Source organism: Triturus cristatus, chromosome 7, assembly GCF_964204655.1.
Source record: "Triturus cristatus chromosome 7, aTriCri1.1, whole genome shotgun sequence".
Taxonomy (NCBI): Eukaryota; Metazoa; Chordata; class Amphibia; order Caudata; family Salamandridae; genus Triturus; species Triturus cristatus.
In genome coordinates this window covers 398,428,025-398,446,482 of record NC_140590.1, presented here as the reverse complement: position 1 = coordinate 398,446,482, position 18,458 = coordinate 398,428,025, and the positions used below count along the sequence as shown (strand labels likewise).

The 18,458-nt window shown below is 43.0% G+C and overlaps 1 protein-coding gene across 3 annotated transcripts in view; it reads right to left on the bottom strand.

The window, feature by feature from the left end:
* The window catches only part of LOC146809783 (uncharacterized), a 728,115-nt gene extending 709,944 nt beyond the window's left edge, over positions 1-18,171 (bottom strand). For all 3 annotated transcript variants that reach the window (XM_085616628.1, XM_085616630.1, XM_085616629.1), the window contains exons 1-2: positions 17,793-18,171; positions 3,815-4,069 (exon numbers count right to left, since the gene is read on the bottom strand). In XM_085616628.1, the coding sequence (XP_085472754.1) occupies positions 3,815-4,014 (200 nt within the window). In that variant the 5' untranslated portion in view covers positions 4,015-4,069; positions 17,793-18,171. The remainder of the gene's footprint in view (positions 1-3,814; positions 4,070-17,792) is intronic.
* Between the last annotated feature and the right edge of the window lie 287 nt (positions 18,172-18,458).

Sequence of the window (18,458 nt, the reverse complement as noted above, 5' to 3'; positions counted from 1 at the left end):
CCTCAGTAACCAGCCCGCGTACCATGGTGCAGAGAAAATTAAAGACATGATATGGCACACCTCCTGTATGACATGCCTGCAGACACTGTATTCAGTATACATAAGACACCCCTACAGCAGGCCTTACAGCTCTAAAGCAGGGTGCACTATACTACATGTGCAGAAATATCTGCATAAGCAGATATGCCCCCGTGATGTCCAAGTTGATTCTTAGATATTACACGTAAACAGGGAAGCCATGATGGCTTCACTGAAACTAGAGATGTTTGGTATCTAACATATCGTATTGATGAACCCACACTGATTCCAGTGATGGATTTATTAATACATGCACCCAGAGAGCACCTTAGAGGTGGCCCCTAAAAACCTATGGACTACTAACGTGCTGGCTGACTGGTGTAGACCAACCTGCCACCTGAGAACAGTTTCTGACTCCCTGCAGACAGGGGCCCATGCTCGATAAGGGCAGAGACAATGTCTGCTCTGGCCAGAGGTGTCGTCACTTCTTCCAAGCAGGCTGGGTAAGTGATAAGCATATCAAGGTAGGTGGCTTCAAAGGCCTTTGCCGCGTTTGACAATACGGCCCAAAGCTTTACCTAAACAGAGGAAATACCACCCCCTTCCCAGAGCCCATTTGGCACCAGGACGGGCAGGAAAATTAGTTGGACAGGAGGAGTGTTCCCCTCTCAGGCTAGTTACACCCTTAAGATGAGCTGCCCGAGGTGGACACAACTTTTAGTTTTGGCAAAATTAGGCTCTCTGGGCCAGGGTTATGCCCACTTCCCACAGGAAGTGATCATATAGATGGTGAAGACACTCTAAAGGCAAGTAGCATATTGGCTACTACCTTTCACTCCCCTTAACACTCCTAAACAGAGTATTTAGATGGCAGTCCTGATACCAGGAACTTAGATTTGATGGAGTCAGAGGAAGAGGACAAAGAACCGCAAGAAAAGTGAGAACTGAAGACTGATGAAGATTTTTTAGCACCAAACCCTCCCTGCACCAATCTCAACAATAGTGACTAGCGACTTGTCTTGCAGCTGAACCCAGAGAGCCTGTCAGCCCTTCGCAAATTGCCAGCAATCTCCCCTGTAGCAGAGAAGCTACTCCCCTGTAGTCCACAAGCACAGAAAACAGAAAGTTCAGTTCACTGAGTAGCTGCTACCCTGCCAGCCCAAAGCATCTGCCCTCCAGGGAGAGGTACACGTGCTCCTGAAGGTCAGAACTGTCCCCCCACCATGTGAGAGGACACCTTGCAGTAAACAGAGCCCATGAGAGTCCAATCTGGACTCCAACAAGACTGAGCAGCTGTTGAAGGATGTCAGCATCGCAGAGACCCACCTACAGAGTGGTCCAGCTGTCCTGATCTTGCACGCTTAACCGGTGAGACTGACAACCGCAAGGTCCTAAGATGCAGAGCCCAGCCTGCCTTTCCACTCTCCACCCGAGTGTCCCAGCCCAGGTACTGATGAACCAGCTGTGCCCCCTTGTTCCCAGGACCCTTGCGACTCTAGCCCCCGGTGAGAGCTCCCGGACTTGTCCCCAAGACCCCCTCTGCAGCCTGTTTCTAGGTGGCCCTCCTTTCCACTGGCATAGTGCGCCTAGCTATCAACTCGACCAGCACCTCTCCACCTGGATGCCCCAGGGCAGGTAACAAGCAACTGCTGGTGCTACTTTGGAACTTGGCCCCCTATGGCCCTATGTCCCGAAGGAGACCCCCCCCCCCCCCCCCCAACCCCAGAAGCCAACCATACAGTACATACGTTAAGTTGTGAGAAGAATCAGGAATTGTTATCCACAGAAGTTAAACCTGGTGAACAAGATCAATTTAAGTGGTATGCTGTGCATTAGTATGATTCAGAAATAAAAATGCAGTAGGTAATGGTAAAAACCAGTTTGCGTGAAGACACAAGAGAGACGTGGACATGTGGACCGTGATGCAAGACCCATTGAGGACAGAACTGGATAGGTAACTGAAGAATGGAAGTCATTAAAAAGGGTCTACTGAATGGGTGTCCCCAGTGGTCTTTGCAGAAGCGTAGAGTGCAGGGATTTAAATGAGAACATATAGGTGTGCCTCCATCCCCTTCAAAACATCGCTGAAGAGTTCTCCTTTAAGTGTTTAGTGTTATGTAGCTCACGTCTAACTATTAAGTTAAAAAAAGTATTTTAACCCATGTATAACAACCCTGGGAGTTTTCCGATTTGCTTGCATGCAGTTTGTGCTAACCTCACAGGCAGTAGTGTTTCAGAGAATATTATGCTTTTGTAGCATGCCATATTAGTTTACAGATGTGACATAGAAGCCATGACTGGCCCATGGAAAATGCTTAGCTGGTTAAAGAAAAATGGGTCATGTGCTAGATGGAGACGAGATCAAGCCTATATTTGAACTGGTAGAAGAGATTGTAAAGGCACAAGAACCAAAGGAAAAGTAGGATGTTTAATAATTTATGGGCCTAGCAGAATATGGTTTAGTCAAAAGTTTTTACAGGGTTGTTTTTCCTTTGATGTAGAAAGAGGAGGTGATTGCATCAACCCAGAAAAGTGGGGAGACTTTTGAGACGATCAAACATAAAATTGCAATAGCTACGTTAGAGTAATTTTAATCCCAAGAGGAAGAAGTTTGTTAGCGGACGATGGAGGTAACAGGTTTTTTGAGGCAAAGTTATCCTAAATGGGTAACGCACAAATGGTTTTAGCAATTTCTTTCAGGGTGATAAAATTAACAGAAGTACTCTAACTGAAAATAAAGCTGTGTGTCAGGCGGGAACACATTTCAAATTATTTTTGTGGAGAGATCATAAACCTTTGAGGTTTGTCTGTTTATAGGCTTAGGAAGGGCAACACTGACTCTCCGTGGGTGGCTGGTTTGCTAAAGTTTAACTTACTGATTATTTGCCTGAGCTGAGAAACAGGGCAACTATTTATTGTACCAACTCATTGTTAGGGATTGCGATGCCTTGAAGGTTCCTGAATCATTGGGGATATGGATTTGGGAGGAGGCTATTTGTCAAGGTTAGTGGAATTCGGTCACAAATAATAATGAATACTTAAAGAGGTTAGCAAGTATGTTGTAGATGGTGGCCCACTAAAACATGTGTACAGGTGGTATCGGTATTTAGGGAGATGAGTTGAATGGAAGACGATGAGCAGGATGAAAGGGATACCCCCAAAGGGGTTAAGAGACAAATTGACATGGCGCACGGAGGTAGACTGGCCAGGAATTTGAAGAAGGGGGGAGAGCTAGAGAGATGTACTGGTGTCCTGGTATGGACCATCGTGTAGAAGAAGTGGTGCGGAAATTATTCCATTGTACAGCCAGTGATAAATCCAGACCATTAATAAAGCACCTTTATTGTCTGCTAGTGTTTTGGAGAGCCGATGGTCAGAGCTCATACTTGACATAATAGCTCCTTCTGAGATGCTGTCTGTGGGTGAAAATCACTTTATAGGTGATGGATTACTTATCTCAGTAGGTGTTGTTCAAATGTGTCAGTGCTAGGAACACAAGGTTAGTGACTGAATTTAACCCTGTCACATGTACATCACCTTTTCAATGGTTGAGAGGAAGGAATTATCCACAAAGAGTGCATAATCATTAGAAGTGCACTCTACAAATAAACAAAATTATAAGTATATATGATATTGACACAATCTTAAAGAGAGGTGGTGCTAACAAGTCACATAATTCTAACGTCAAGCTGCTCTAATTGAGATCACAACATACAGTTGAAGTTAATGACCACTTACAACAAAACAACCTGGATATCACCACGCCATCTGCAAACAGTTGGGAAGGATAGCTTACCTCAAAGGACAATTGCCACATTCCAAGTCCACACTGCTGTACTTCAAGGCTTGAGCCACCTCCCTGCAGACTCCATCATCATTAAGCAGAACGCAGCGTCGGACGGTGAACACTACCTTTCGCACCTCACACCATGCATCAAGGAAGGTGCGGAAATCTTGCCAGCTGAAGAACTCATTCTTTCCGAGCCGGTCCTCCATTTGCCAGCCTGCAGTCTTGGATGATAACTTTCTCCTTTGCACACAAAAAAGTGCGCTATCATAAAAGAGAATATAAGTGCCAAAAGAAAGGTATGGTTTAAAAAACTGCATAAATACATCACTAATACAGTCAACAAGGCTGGGGCTCAGGCTTGATTGTAAAGATTGGTGCAGGCTGTTTAATCTTTTTTATTCCAAAGCTTGTTATCGTGGGTTTTTTTGCACTTCAACAGATATGGCTTATACACAGTGTGTACATCATATACAAAGAAAGACACTGGAAGTAACAAAAGATGCATTTACCCCAAAGGCATGGTAGAACAGAACTCACTACAGTAGATGTCAACTTGGCTATATAGGTATCAAGAAAGCTTGAAGCCAACATCTAGGATGCACAGACATACAGCTTTAATAATTGGCTAACATGTGGATTACATTGAGCCCGTCCATGGCCCCCAATCTATTTTGTTCAGTTGGACATCCTGGTGCCCTATAGAACGTCCTTCCTAGGGTGCAACAGTGATCCACACCAGTTCGCCATTCCCTCAAAGTGAGGTGGTGTTGAGCCCTCAATGTTTTGCTGTGTCAGCGTGCAGTAAATTTGTGCAATGTGTTTCTTAGCCAGGGTTTCCATGGGTAATCTGAGTACTAATGAGCTATATTCTGGCAGGCATAGTAAGCGGTAGAGTAGGGAGTCCAGTGTGTACCGAAGTAGGAGGGGAAGAAAACAGATTTGTGCAACTGAAAGTCCATTTGCAGTTCCTTGAAGGATTCCATATGTCTCCTAGCCGGACGTCTCCTAGTTTGGAGACCTCAATGTTGTCCCATTGCCTATGGTCTGGAGCCATACTGCTTGCTACAAGGGAGCCAGTCTCCCAACCAAAAGGGGATTTCCCGTCTCAGATTGTCAACATTGTAACAGCCACCGTGGGATAAGTGTAGAGGAGTTTAGTATGACGGAGATGGTTTACTGGATTTGGGTTGTAAAAAATGTCAAATTCTAGTCTATTGCCGGGGCATTTCTGTCCCTAAATTTCCACTTGTTGACGGATACAAATTGGGTCGCCCAATAGCAAACCTGTGCATCAGACATGCAAAGATCACCTTCATATGTGAGTTGTGTACACTTAGCCATGGAAATCCATGGCTGCCTAACATCCCCCCCCCTAACCCCCCAGAAAAAAAGAGCAGCTTACATGTAAAATTAACTGGATTGCAAACTAAGCTGTAGCTCCGTATTATAATCACAGTTCACTTGACACATTAAGGCAATGGAGCTTAAAGATAGATATGGTAACAACCCTGTATCTAACAATATTGTCTCTCTCCTGCTCTGTACCAGATATTCTCTCTCTTTCATGTTCCAGCCTTCTCACTTCAATCAACCATTACTCCAACACATCACCATAAAAAAGGTAGAGTAGTTACAATATTTCTGAGGGGGAGCAGGTCGGACGTCTTGTTGTATCTGGTTTATGGTATGATGCATCTTTCCTTCTTCTCTGACCTTGCTGCTCAGCCAGTGTGCATGTGCTGTGGAATGTTGGTGTGCATGGTGATGTAATGGAAACGTGTGGATGCCTGGATGTGGAGTGTCAGTGGAGTATGGGCTGAGCAGCAAGGAGGTTGCTCCTGGTGGGGCTGAATATTTATCTACTACAAGACCATCTAAGAACTATTATCAATAAATCTTTATTCTACACCTCGCCTACTGGCCTTATTACAACATAAGTTGGCGACAATTTGGGATTAATTTACAGAAACTACATGTGAGGATTTACTTCAAGCAAAGGTAAAAGTAACTGAAGAAACTTTTGTTGAACTTCTGATAAGAGCCTGCTTAAGAATTTTACACCCTACTGCCCCACCAGTGTTCAGCTACATTCGGACAGCCCATAAGCCTGATTTTAAATTTTCAAGCTTCAAAATACATCCACTTCAAGTGAGGAGGCAGCTCTTACTTTAAGCAGCATTGTTTACTTTTTATTTACAAATGAGGAGAGATCTGTCACTTCTAGCAGTATTTATTCAGTAGAGAAGACTTTGGCAGTCTGTGCGGTGATGCACTTATTTCTACAACTTTGTTTTATTGTTATTCCTTTAAAAATGAGGAGCTCAAGACTTATGCTTCACCATCAGGTCAAGGCCGAAAGACTTTACATTACTTCATGCCACGATCCTGTTTCGGCATTGTTCTTCGGACAGAGCTGTTTGATCGTTGCGGTCATGCTGATTTTGAATCAGACGCGTGACAAAGACAGCTCACGCACCCTTACCTTGCCCTTTGGGTTTGCGTAAAGCGCCGTGGAGAGCTGGATGTGTGGTTCCTTTCAACATTCAAGGAATTTCAGTGTGTGATGTCTTCTGTATGCTGCACATGTTGGTTTTCGTCTTTGTGTGCACGTTTGTGCCCGGAGCCACTCGGCACTCATTTCAGTACGTGCCGCCATTTTGCAAGTGTGAATCTTTACTTGCGGTCTGGTCTGTATGGCTGGTTCCCAGTGAGCCTTTGGACAATGTTATTTTCTGGCACAGCTTCTCTAAAGACACGACACACCCTGTAAGAAGGGCCCTGGCGATATGGCACACAGTCACAGTAGCATGTAATATCTTTCTGCTTGAATACTTTGCTGCTTCTAAAAGAGGAGTCAAGTTTACCAGCGTTGTGTACTCTGTCTTGTTTCTGGACTTTCAGATTCTTTTGGGTACTATTTTTTTTTTCTTGAGCATACTCTGCAAAACATCATAAAGTACCTGGGAGTTGAGAGGGCCTTCGAATGAGTCGCTCACCAAAGTGAAGTACCAGTTTCTTTAAAATCATTATGTTTTCTAATGTCCAATGCTTTACTGTTTCTTTTGCCATGATTTTCTTCAGGCATGTTTCACAGAGTGCTTCTCCTCAAGGAGATGATGGCCGGAGCGCTGAAACTTTTCTGACACTCACCCACAGTCACAGATCTGGGTTGAATCCATCATCATTCTTTAGCTCACTTCGCCACCCCAGTTCAGACACAGCTATATGCAAATCAGTCTTGACCCTGTGCCTCATGGGAACAGTCCAACCCGAACTGCCAAGCCATGTCTTCCCTGGACCAGAAACAAGCATCATGGGACCGGTTTCGGGCTAACAGCCATCATCATCTAGGTTAGCTTGAATCCAGTGGCAAAGTGAGCAAGGGACCCACATCTGGGCGTACCCTGCCAACTTAGGGCAAACAAAGCAAACACAAGGAGATGATGGACGGAGCACTGAAACTTTTCAGACACTCACCCCCAGTCCTTTTCATTAGTACTTATTTTATTTGTATGTCATTAGCGCATGTCTATTTTAAAAAGGTTCTTTGTGATTGTGTATTTCTACCTGTGCACAAATTCTTGTGCATGGAGTTTTCTCTTTTACTACTGTCAAGTGAGTTTGCTTTGTAGTTAGTGCACTTGTTTCCTGTGCGACGGAATTGGAATGTTTTATTTTCTTTCATAGGTCTTCTCAATTTAGTGTGATGTTCCACCTGTGCGCAAATCCTTGTGCGTGGACTTGTTTATCTAGGTTTTTCCTTCAGTTTTATTTACTTTATAGTACTTTGTATGCATGTTCCCATATGTGGGAATTATTACTGATAGTGGTTTGTATTGAGATTGCTTTTTGCAGTGTGATTTTCCACCTGTGCACAAATTTCTTGTGCGTGGATTGGTCACCTATATTTTTCCTTCATGATATTTCAGTTCGGTACTTAGTTTGCAAGTTTCCTGTGTGTGGGATTTATTGCTGTGATTTTGCTACGTTAAGGTTTTTCTGTTAGGGTATATTCTTACCTGTGCGCAAAGGTCTTGTGCGTGGAATAGTCATTCATATTTCTGGCATGTGGATTTGATTTTATTCCTATTACTGGTGCACAAGTTTTCTGTTGACGATTTCTACTACTTTCTTTTTCTTCATACGAAAGTGTGCGTGTCCACCTGTGCGCCTGGTTTCTCTGCGTGGATTCCGCACTTATTGTCATGTTAGTTCTACCTTTTCATTTAGTTTATACTCTAGTGGGGTGCAGTTCCTTCACTCTTCTTTTGCTCTTCCCCACCTATCCTTCAAGGACTGTGTGTGGGTTTTTGCCTACCTTTTCCTTCTTTTCAGGTTACATGTCCTTTGCTCTGTTTGTAAGGTTGGGAGTACCTTCTCTTGTCTTTCTGGTTGTTGCTCTTACTTTTCATTGGTTGGCATTCTCTGTTTTCTCTTCTCCACGCTAGTCTGGCGAGCTGGTGTGTTTTGGTGGTAACTCGGAACGTCAGGTTTTATATGTGTCTGTTTGGTTTGCGTTAGTATTGAGACGCATGTGGAGGGAAATATTTTTTCCTTATTTGGATGTATTTCTTTGCTCCATCTTTGCTTCTTTTTTAGCCCTTTAGCATGCAAGATTTTCCTTCTTTAGAGATCATTGTTGTCATCCTGCATTTTCTTGTTATTCATTTGTTATGTATAAAGGGGAAGATGTGTTTATTTGTTAATTAATGCAATGTCCTCATCTGACATATTGTAGTGTTTCATTTGAATCTTATTTATTTAAATGCACGTCTTCTCATGAAATGCTTTGTGTTCCATCTTGTGCAAGTTTCCATTATGTGATTACAGCATTTTCACATGCAAGTTACTTTATGCTATTGCTATGCTTCCTGCTTGCTTTATCCAATTTCTTGTGTGTTATATAAAGGGGAAGCTGTGTTGTATCTGGTTTATGGTATGATGCATCTTTCCTGCTTCTCTGCCCTTGCTGCTCAGCCAGTGTGCATGTGCTGTGGAATGTTGGTGTGCATAGTGATGTAATGGAATGTGAGGATGCCTGGATATGGAGTGTCAGTCGGAGTATGGGCTGAGCAGCAAGGAGGTTGCTCCTGGTGGGGCTGAATACTTATATACTACAAGTCCATCAAAGAACTATTATCAATAAGCCTTTATCTTTATTCTACACCCCGGCTACTGGACTTATCAAATAACACGTCTGTATTATGTAAATGATGTGGAAAAGTACCGGACAAATTTGCAGAAGATCCCAACCGATATCGCTGCAACTGACAGATCTAGATAGGGAGAACAACTAGACTCAAGGCAGGAAACATTAGAAAGAATGCCTGGCATGCATCCAGCGCAGTGCAGATACATTAGATAGGTGAACACTGATGTGCTCACAAAAGCACTCACATCTGGCAACACTCAACACAACACATTAGACAGCACCCTGCACAACAATTAATCACAGCGGATATATTCCACATGATTGGATAACAAACAACATACTGGCAAGCTTATTTAATACCACAACACGGTACAAGTACTGGAGTGCAGAACCAAGCAGAAATACCTAGTACTTTGAAGTAACTGTGCACACAATAGTAAATTCAAGAAAGCTACTGCATCAAACAGAACAAATCAGACACACTACTGTGCACAAACCACTGAGCACACTTACAACACAGCTCAGATATTTCCTGTAGTTGGGTGTCAAAAAGATCACAACAGTATCAATCATAACCACAAACATGTTAATATTAAAAAATACGATGTTGATATCCAACTTGATATCTGTACGTATAACGTAATTGCATCTCCGTTGCTGGATCCACCTGATATGACCTCCCCCTCAACCCTGAGTCAGAACTAAGTGGTCAGGCAGGCCCTGTAACCTAGGCCTGACACACGTTCCCAAAAACACCATTAAGTCACATGCCACACTAAGTTAGGAACACATTGCCAATCAGAACACAGCATGCACACTACACGCTGGGATCACGGACTCCCAAAGCCAGACATCTGGATACATACCCACTGCTCTGCATTGTGCCCTCGCAAGACTGAATGACCAAACTTATGTCATCTTGACTAGGGCCACATTTCGGTCTCCAAAGGAAGTATAAGCACTTTGTGATGCTTCATATAATGTATATGATGACAGCCGAAAATAATGTGCTTTGAGACAGTCTTCAGACCCTCTGTTGCCTGCCCTACCGGCCGCTGGGTTTAATCAAACCAACTGTTCCGGATTTATTATTAAAACACTAACAATGGAGAAAAATCAAAGCGGAAATGGATGATTTAATCCTGCAGTGCCACTGTGGCAGTAAGAAGCTATGAGGTGGCACTTTAGTGAATGTGTGGAAGGATGAGTATTTCCTAGCAGCCCTGCCAAGTGTCACGCATAAGGCGTGATACTAACGCATTTCAGTGTGGTGATACGCGTCACGCATTTGCCTCAGCTGTCTGCAGTGGCACTATTTGGCACCTCCAGTCTCCACTGACTGCCAAAGGTCTTAGCTTGGGGGCTGACTCAGCTCATAGCTGGCTACAATGTGATGCTTCACCGCATACCGCGCATCCACGGAGGTAACGTCATGAGTCTGTCCCATGATTACATTAGCACAATCATCATACGCGCCATGGGCGGCTTGGCTTCGCGAATGTCCCATAATTAAATTTGCCCAATCACCATAGGTGCCATGGGCGAGCGCGGCTGCGCGGTATAGTTTCACTTCTTTCACAGCCATGCCTGCTGTTGCAGCTCTTAAAATGTGGCTGCCGGCCCGGGTAATGATTCGACCGCGCTGGTGCATGAGCATGATGACTACTGCCTCAGCTGCTGCCTTAAGTCCACTCGGTCGGAGACTCAGGAGTCAGTGCCTGATCCAGACTGCTGCCGCAATACTGTCCGGGACTAGTCTGTGGTGCCAGGGCAATCGTCGCACTTGTACCATCAATGGGGTCGGCGCTGACAGAGTAAGTTAAGTGTTTCCTTTTGTCTTCTGGACCGGCAGGCATTTTGGCAACTTGCACCCTGCACGCGGCGCCCCCTTTAAACTATGAATCCTTCTTCACCCCAACCCGCCTTCCTTCTCTTTTGAAATCGCTGGCACGGCACTTTGAAATTGCAGTGCAAAGTTGTTATGATGTGCATCAGTCAGTGCGGCATTGTTGACAGAAGAGTAAACCTTCCTAACTCTGGGAGGGAGTAAATAAAGTATGCTTCCGACCCGACTGCCCCCACACAACAGAAGCAGCACGGACAGCAGCAGTGCAAAACTGTGTGTGGGAAACGCATTTACCTTTCCTACCACCCACACGCTGTCCCTTGTTTATTAAGTCGATTTTATACTCACTAGCCTGTCAAAATGATTGGCGCCACCCTCTCTTGTTCTAATACCGGCATCATGATCCCACAGCGTAGCACAGCAAAAACACGGTCTTAAATCAGGAATGGATGCAATTTAATAATGAAGTGATGTGATATAGTCCAAAAGACACAATCACATACTGTTATGCAAGCATGCTTATTGTTGACGTTTTCTTGAGTCCACGGAGCATGGTTTTCGGCTGCTGGATGTACTGTTTTGTGCAGGCCACGTCTGCCCTTTCTCCTCTGTGTACCCGCGCGGATTCATTGTCGATTCTTGCAGTAATTGCTGCTTGCCCCACTTTTGTTTTCATTTCTGATCTTTACTGTAGTATACTGTTTGTAGTGCTCACTGTCACTTTAAGTTGGTGCATTCTCTCTTCAGAATGGTAGTATGTCATGTTAGGTTCTGGCCACTTTGTCAGTTACTGCCTAGCTTTTGCTATCGTTGACAGCTGTGTCCGTGGGCTCTTCGTTTGTTACTTATTTACTGCTTTGTTCAAGCATAATTAAAATACCAGGATTATTTCCAGGAGTTCCTGTTTCATGTCCTACCCACTACAATTTGGTACCAGGAGTGGGGTTGTTGATTTCATCAGCGAACATTTCTACATGAAGGAGCCCACCGGAGCGATTTTCGTCAACCTGATATCAAGCTTGATGCTTTCATCGGTCATATTTTCAAGGGACTAATCCACTCAGGTCAGTGGTATCAAGTTTCAACTTTATTTATTAACGGATCGACTTTTGAGGCGCGAGGCTAGCGAATTCAAAAAACGCTTACTTGTCAGCCAGTCGTCTCGTTCCACAACCAAACCTGCAGCTGCCATTGTCTTTTCTCTGATGCCGATCGCGCACTCGGGAGAACGTCATCGCGTCACACGTTTTGGCGGCCATCTTCGTTTGGGAAGATATTTCGAGTAGGAGATTCCTTCATCGGTGACTCGCACACCGTGTTCACTATACGCGAGGTGGGTCATTTCTTCAGAATCTCTTCGTCGGTGACTCGCACACTGTAATTTCTCCAAAGCGAGTCATTTCATCGTACTTCAGCAGCGGATTGTGTGGGTAATACATCGGAGTTGCACACCCTCGTTCCAGGTTTTATACATTTGCTTGGGCTATTACGTATTTAGTTTTGCATTTTGTTGTGGCATTTTATTGGGAAAAAAAGGAGGAAATTTACTACAGCGTTTGACATTCCGACATACGAATTTTGACATCTCAAGCTTCCATGGCATCTGTTCAAGGGGTAATCCAGCCAGCACCTTTTCTCACCAAACCTGGCATGCCGGATTTAAAATGGTCCGAATGGCTAAGGGAATTTGAGAATTATCTAACTGCCATTGATGCTGACAAATATGCACCCGTGAGGAAATTAGCGCTATTAGTAAATCACCTTGGTACAGCTGGTCGCAGGGTTTTCGACAATATTCCACACATTCCTGCTCCCACTTCAGAAGACACCGTATGGAATGTCTTCATTGAAGCCAAGTTGCGTATGGGCAAGCAATATACTGATACCACGAGCGTTCTATTAGAAAGGTTTAATTTTGCTATGTACAAGCAGTCCCCTGAGGAGTCGGTTGAAGATTTTGTCGCAACCTTGAGAGTGTTGGCAGAGAAATGTGATTTTGGACCTAACGTAGATATATACATATGGGATCAATTTGTATTTTGGTGCTATTCTAAGAAGGTCCAACAGCGTCTTCTCACATTCCTAAACCCTACTTTGGGAGAAACAATTGATGTGGCAAAGTCCATTGAGAGATCAATTGTTACATCCAAAGCTTTATCTACTCACACCACTCAGAGCTTGTGTCACTTCCCCAATCTACAGAGACTTCAAATGTAAATGTAATTTCTGACGATAACTTAGTTTGTGCAATGAATTCGAAACAAGTATCGCAAGAAACAATTGGGGAATCAACCACCTAGGACTCAATTAATATGTTTTCGTTGTGGTTCTAGGAGCCATATTGGTAATAGTCCTGCCTGTCCTGCTTTGGGGGAAAAAATGTACCAGATGCCAAATGTTTGGGCACTTCCAGGGTGTATTATGCAGGAGCACTATGTACAATTCTCAAGCTAACAAAATGAAAATTTAAAGTGTTTCGTTAGATGCAACAGAGACACAAGATTATAATTCACAATATACTAATGTAGTTGTGACTATTGAGATTCCTGAATCGTTTAATAAGCCTATTAAACGGTCCACTAGTTGACATTTGCATTGATAAAAAGACCATTTTAGCAATGGCCGATTCGGGTGCACCTGTCACCATATTAGCTGACACTACATTTTACAAGTTTTGGCCTAACCAAACTACTACACTAATCAATCCGGATATAAATCCCAAAGCATTTGGTCACGACATCGATCTTGTAGGTTTCTTTTGGGACATCTTAGAATGTCTTGGTAGATCAATCAAAACCAAGATTTACGTTGCCATAAAAGGTAGGGATATCATTGGCTGGAAAGATCTTGCACTATTGTGCATTATTTTACGCCCTGGCCAAGATCCTCCCATTGTCCTAGGAGATTTACCGACAAATCTCTCTCTAATTAGCCATCCGAATACAATAGTTGAGGAGTTACAAAGTAAATTCCCAGAAGTTTTTAAAAATTCAGTAGGTACAGTCAAGGGATATGAACATAACATAATTCTTTAAAAAAAAAATGCTATACCTATCATACATAAAGTGAGGCCTGTACCTCTAAGCATAAGAGATGGTCCTAAATCTCTACTTGATAGTCTACAAGCCGAAGGTATTATATTCCCCATTGATTCTTCAGAATGGATTTCTCCGATTGTTATTCGGAAGAAAAGGACCGGTGATTTGAGGCTATGTGTGGACCTGAGATCTCTAAATCGGAACATATTAGTTGACTGCCACCCACTACCACTTATACATGAGATGTTGGCTAATATTGGTAAGTCAAAAATATTTTCAACTATTGATTTACACTCGGCTTACCACCAAATTGAATTAACACCTACTTGCCAAGATCTTACTGCATTCGTGACACCTTTTGGGGTTTTTAAATATCTGAGATTACCTTTTGGGCTTGCTTCTGCTGCAAACGTATTTCAAAAACTAATGGACAATTTATTCAGCAACATCCCTCAGGTACAAGCATTCCAGGATGATATTCTAATACACACAGAAACAGAGGAAGAACACTTAAAGACACTCAATGAAGTTAGCATTTTACGAGATAAAGGCATGACCATTAAAGCTAGTAAGTGTAAACTGCTTGTAAATGAGGTAGAATATTTAGGTCATACCGTTTCATGCGATGGTATTAAACCGAAATTTTGTAACAGAGGCAATACGCAATGCACCTTCTCCATATGAAAAAGATTCACTACGCTCATTTCTAGGCCTATGTGAATATTATGCCAGATTTGTGCCTGGATATGCACAAATAGTACAACCACTAAGAAACCTCCTAAAGAAAGGGACAAAGTTTGAATGGTCTGACATCCTTAAGGAAACATTCGAAAACACAAAAATGTTAGTTATGAATGCCCCGGCTTTACAACCTTTTGTTTCGAATTCTAAATCATTCATTTCTGTAGATGCCAGTCAGAGAGGACTGGGTGCAGTATTCGGACAGTGGGTTGATGGCAGAGAGAACACTTGCTTTCGCTTCACGTGCATTGACATCGACTGAGTGCAATTATAGCACCATCGAACGCGAAGCTTTAGCTATTGTATGGGCAGTTCAGAAATTTAAAACTTATGTTTGGGGTTCTGAAACTGAAATTTTCACAGATCACAAACCGTTGGTTTCATTACTTTCTGGCAATGGGTTAGGGAAATCTTCAGCGAGATCGGTCAGGTTACTGTCCAAATTACAAGAATACAATCTAAAAATAAAATACACTCAAGGAGGGAAAAACATCAGGGCAGATTGCCTCTCTCGCATTCCTTTGTCGAACTGCAGTGAAGGTGAAAATGATGACCATAAAGATTGTGTTGTGGGTCTTATTGATGCCATTTCTTCATGCAACGGTAGCAGAACACAAACTGAATGGTCATCTGCCATGGCATCTGATGAGACATTCAAAAAAGTAGAAATATTCATTAAAAGCAAATGGCCTTGTAGCAAGGATCTAAGTAATGACCTAAGACACTTTGCACAGATCAGTGTAGAGTTGTCTTTTGAGAATGGTATCTGTACTAGAAATGGGTTATTTGTTCCACCTGCATCCCTCAGAGAGAAGATCATATCTATTGCTCATGAAGGTCATCTAGGAGTTTCTGCTACTTGCAAAAAATTAAGGGATATTTATTGGTGGCCAGGTTTAGATAAACAAGTTTCTATTTTCATTGATAATTGCCCAAACTGCATTGTACCCGACAAACACTGGAAAACTTTGCAAAAAAACGTTGATTACAGTTCCATTCCCAGATTCTCCATGGGAAAAGATTGCCTTGGACTTCTCAGGTCCCTTCAATGTTTTACCACCTGAGAATAGGTACTGTGTGGTTGCTATAGACTATCATTCTAAGTGGATCTACTACTCATTCACACATACCCCTAACTCAGCAACCGTCATCTCTTTTCTTCAAAGACTGTTTAAAGTTGAGAGTGCCCCTAATTGTGTGGTCACTGATAATGGACAACCTTTTCTCACATCAAGTTGCTGAGTTTTTAAAACAAACAATTTGAAGTCAAACATTGTCAAGTGGCATTATACAGCCCTTCTTCTAATGGCCTAGTTGAGAGAGCTAATAGGTTCTTAAAGGAAGGGGTACAGACAGCTATTGCATCCAATATTGATGTAAAGGATTTCTTGCAAGAAAAAATTTTGAGTTACCTCACAACACCCCATACCACTACTGGGGTTACACCTTTCAAAGCATTAAGAGGTAGGGAGGCTAAATCTAAATTAATGCCAAACTGGTTCACCAATTTGGATGCAGGTTTAGCATTAAAGATTAAAAGGAACACTTTACCTAATCCTCAAACTGTTAGAAATAGAGTGTTTGACAAGCAATTACAACAAAGGGAACATTATAATAGCACTTCTACGGTATGTGGCCCTGAGTTCAAGAACAATGATTGGGTGTTGATTAAAAAAAACGCATAAAGTTAGCAAAGGCCAATCTAAATTCTCTGTTCCTGTCCGTGTCATTAGGGTTACCAAATCTTCTGTTCTCCTGGAAGACAAAGGTTGGTGGAACAGAAACAATGTTGTGAAACTCACTGAAAATCAGGATAACATTTTTGACAAGGTTTATGAGAACAGGTTGGATGCTGATGATGCACAATTTTCTTTTGGGACAGATTTTGAGGTTCCTAAAATATCAGCCAATGGAAATGTTGATTCTCGCTTGAATTGTGCTGCCCGTTCTTCCAATTTTGTTCCTACTGTTAACACTTGTGATTCATCTATATTGTCATCACGTGATCAACGAGTATGTAGAGTACCTGCTAAATTTCATGATTATGTTTTATATTAGTGTATGATTTTGTGATTTATTTTATTGTATGGGGGTATGTAGTATACTGTTTGTAGTGTTCACTGTCACTTTAAGTTGGTGCATTCTCTCTTCAGAATGGTAGTATGTCATGTTAGGTTCTGGCCACTTTGTCAGTTACTGCCTAGCTTTTGCTATCGTTGACATCTGTGTCCGTGGGCTCTTCGTTTGTTACTTATTTACTGCTTTGTTCAAGCGTAATTAAAATACCAGGATTATTTCCAGGAGTTCCTGTTTCATGTCTTTCCTACCCACTACATTTACCGTGAGCTATATTGTATCCTGCTACTTATTGAAACGCGGTCTGTAGTGGCATTGCTGCCAAGGTTTCAGATTGATGTGTGTGACAGCATTACTGCCAAGGTTTCAGATTGATGTGTGTCACAGTTTTGTAATTTCATTTTAATTATTGAGTCAGCAACCACATTCGTTTGCACCAGTTTGAAGGTCTTTTAGAGTTTTTTCGTTGCTCAAATGGGCCTTGTTTCTGATATTTTGATGTTTCCCTCATCTTCATTGCTTGATTTTTTTTCCTCGCAAGAAAGTGTCACTCATAGTCGTCCATATGTCACTCATAATTACATTGAAATTATGAAAATGTCACACATAGCAATCTGAAACCTTGGCAGCTATGTCCTAGAGAAGAATTTTCATTTACCTTGCGGATTTTCCAAATGCCCCAAGACAACTCAAGTTCTAGGCTAGGACAACGAGGACACCAAGGGGAAGGGATGTGCAGTTGTGCAGCCGAAAATCCACGCACCTGACCCGCTGAGGGTTGGGTTTATAGGCAGGCACTTTAAAGGTTCGGTTTGAGGCGGAAGTACATTTTGGAAAGAAGTTAACTATTACTACCATAGGTAAATGCTCGACAGCCAGAAGTTCGCCACAGGGAAAATCTCCTCCTAGTTGTTTTAGGACGTGGCAATGCATGAGGCTTGCACAATGGATGCAAGACACTCGGCGCGTACATAACTACATCTCGACCTTAAACGGCAAAACACTGGAGTCGTCGGTATAAAGTGTATGAATAACTTGTGAACAATTAACTTAGTGAATGGAATTGGGCAACTGAGCTGAAATGAATGCAGTCTATGCAAGTAGCCTGAAAATGTAAACTTAATACATTACCATATCTAGGTCTAAGGCAGATGCAGTAACGGCTGTTGTCGCTCCTGGACTGTCTTCGAATCGTGTTGCGGTTCGTTTGAAACAAAAGCAGAAAGTTTGGGGGCGGAGAGAGCTGCTGCGTGTGTGATAAATCTAACAGGAAGCTGGCGTCCTTTTACGGGCAGGTAATCAAGTTCCGCCTTAACAATTTGAGATAACGCCCGAGACTCCTGCAAACAAGTAGCCACCATTGCTGGCGTTCCGCAAGTGCTGTGTGGGTGGGGGGGTAGCCACAGTGAAGGGGCACATGGCGCGCTGCTAATACATAGAAGCTGACGCCATAGCCGGCCGTCGGTTGCAGCTCTCCATCTGTATGTGCTCCCTCCTCGCGTGTGCGCATGCGTGTCATCATACGCATGCGCACTATGCACTAGCTCCCGTCCATGGTTCACTCTTCGCGTGTGCGCATGCGTGTTATCGTGTGCATGCGCACTATCCACTTCGTCATAAAACGTATTTTTAAGCTCCCCGGTGTTCTGCAGTTTTAGTGCGCAGGCGTGCCATTGTACGCATCCACAGTATGTAATTTGTCATTTATTTTGAAGTTCTCTCCGGCAGTGATACCTGTGGTCGTGAAGTGCGTTAAATAGGTAATGGAACGCTAGCCCCGTGAGAAGAGTGTGGCAG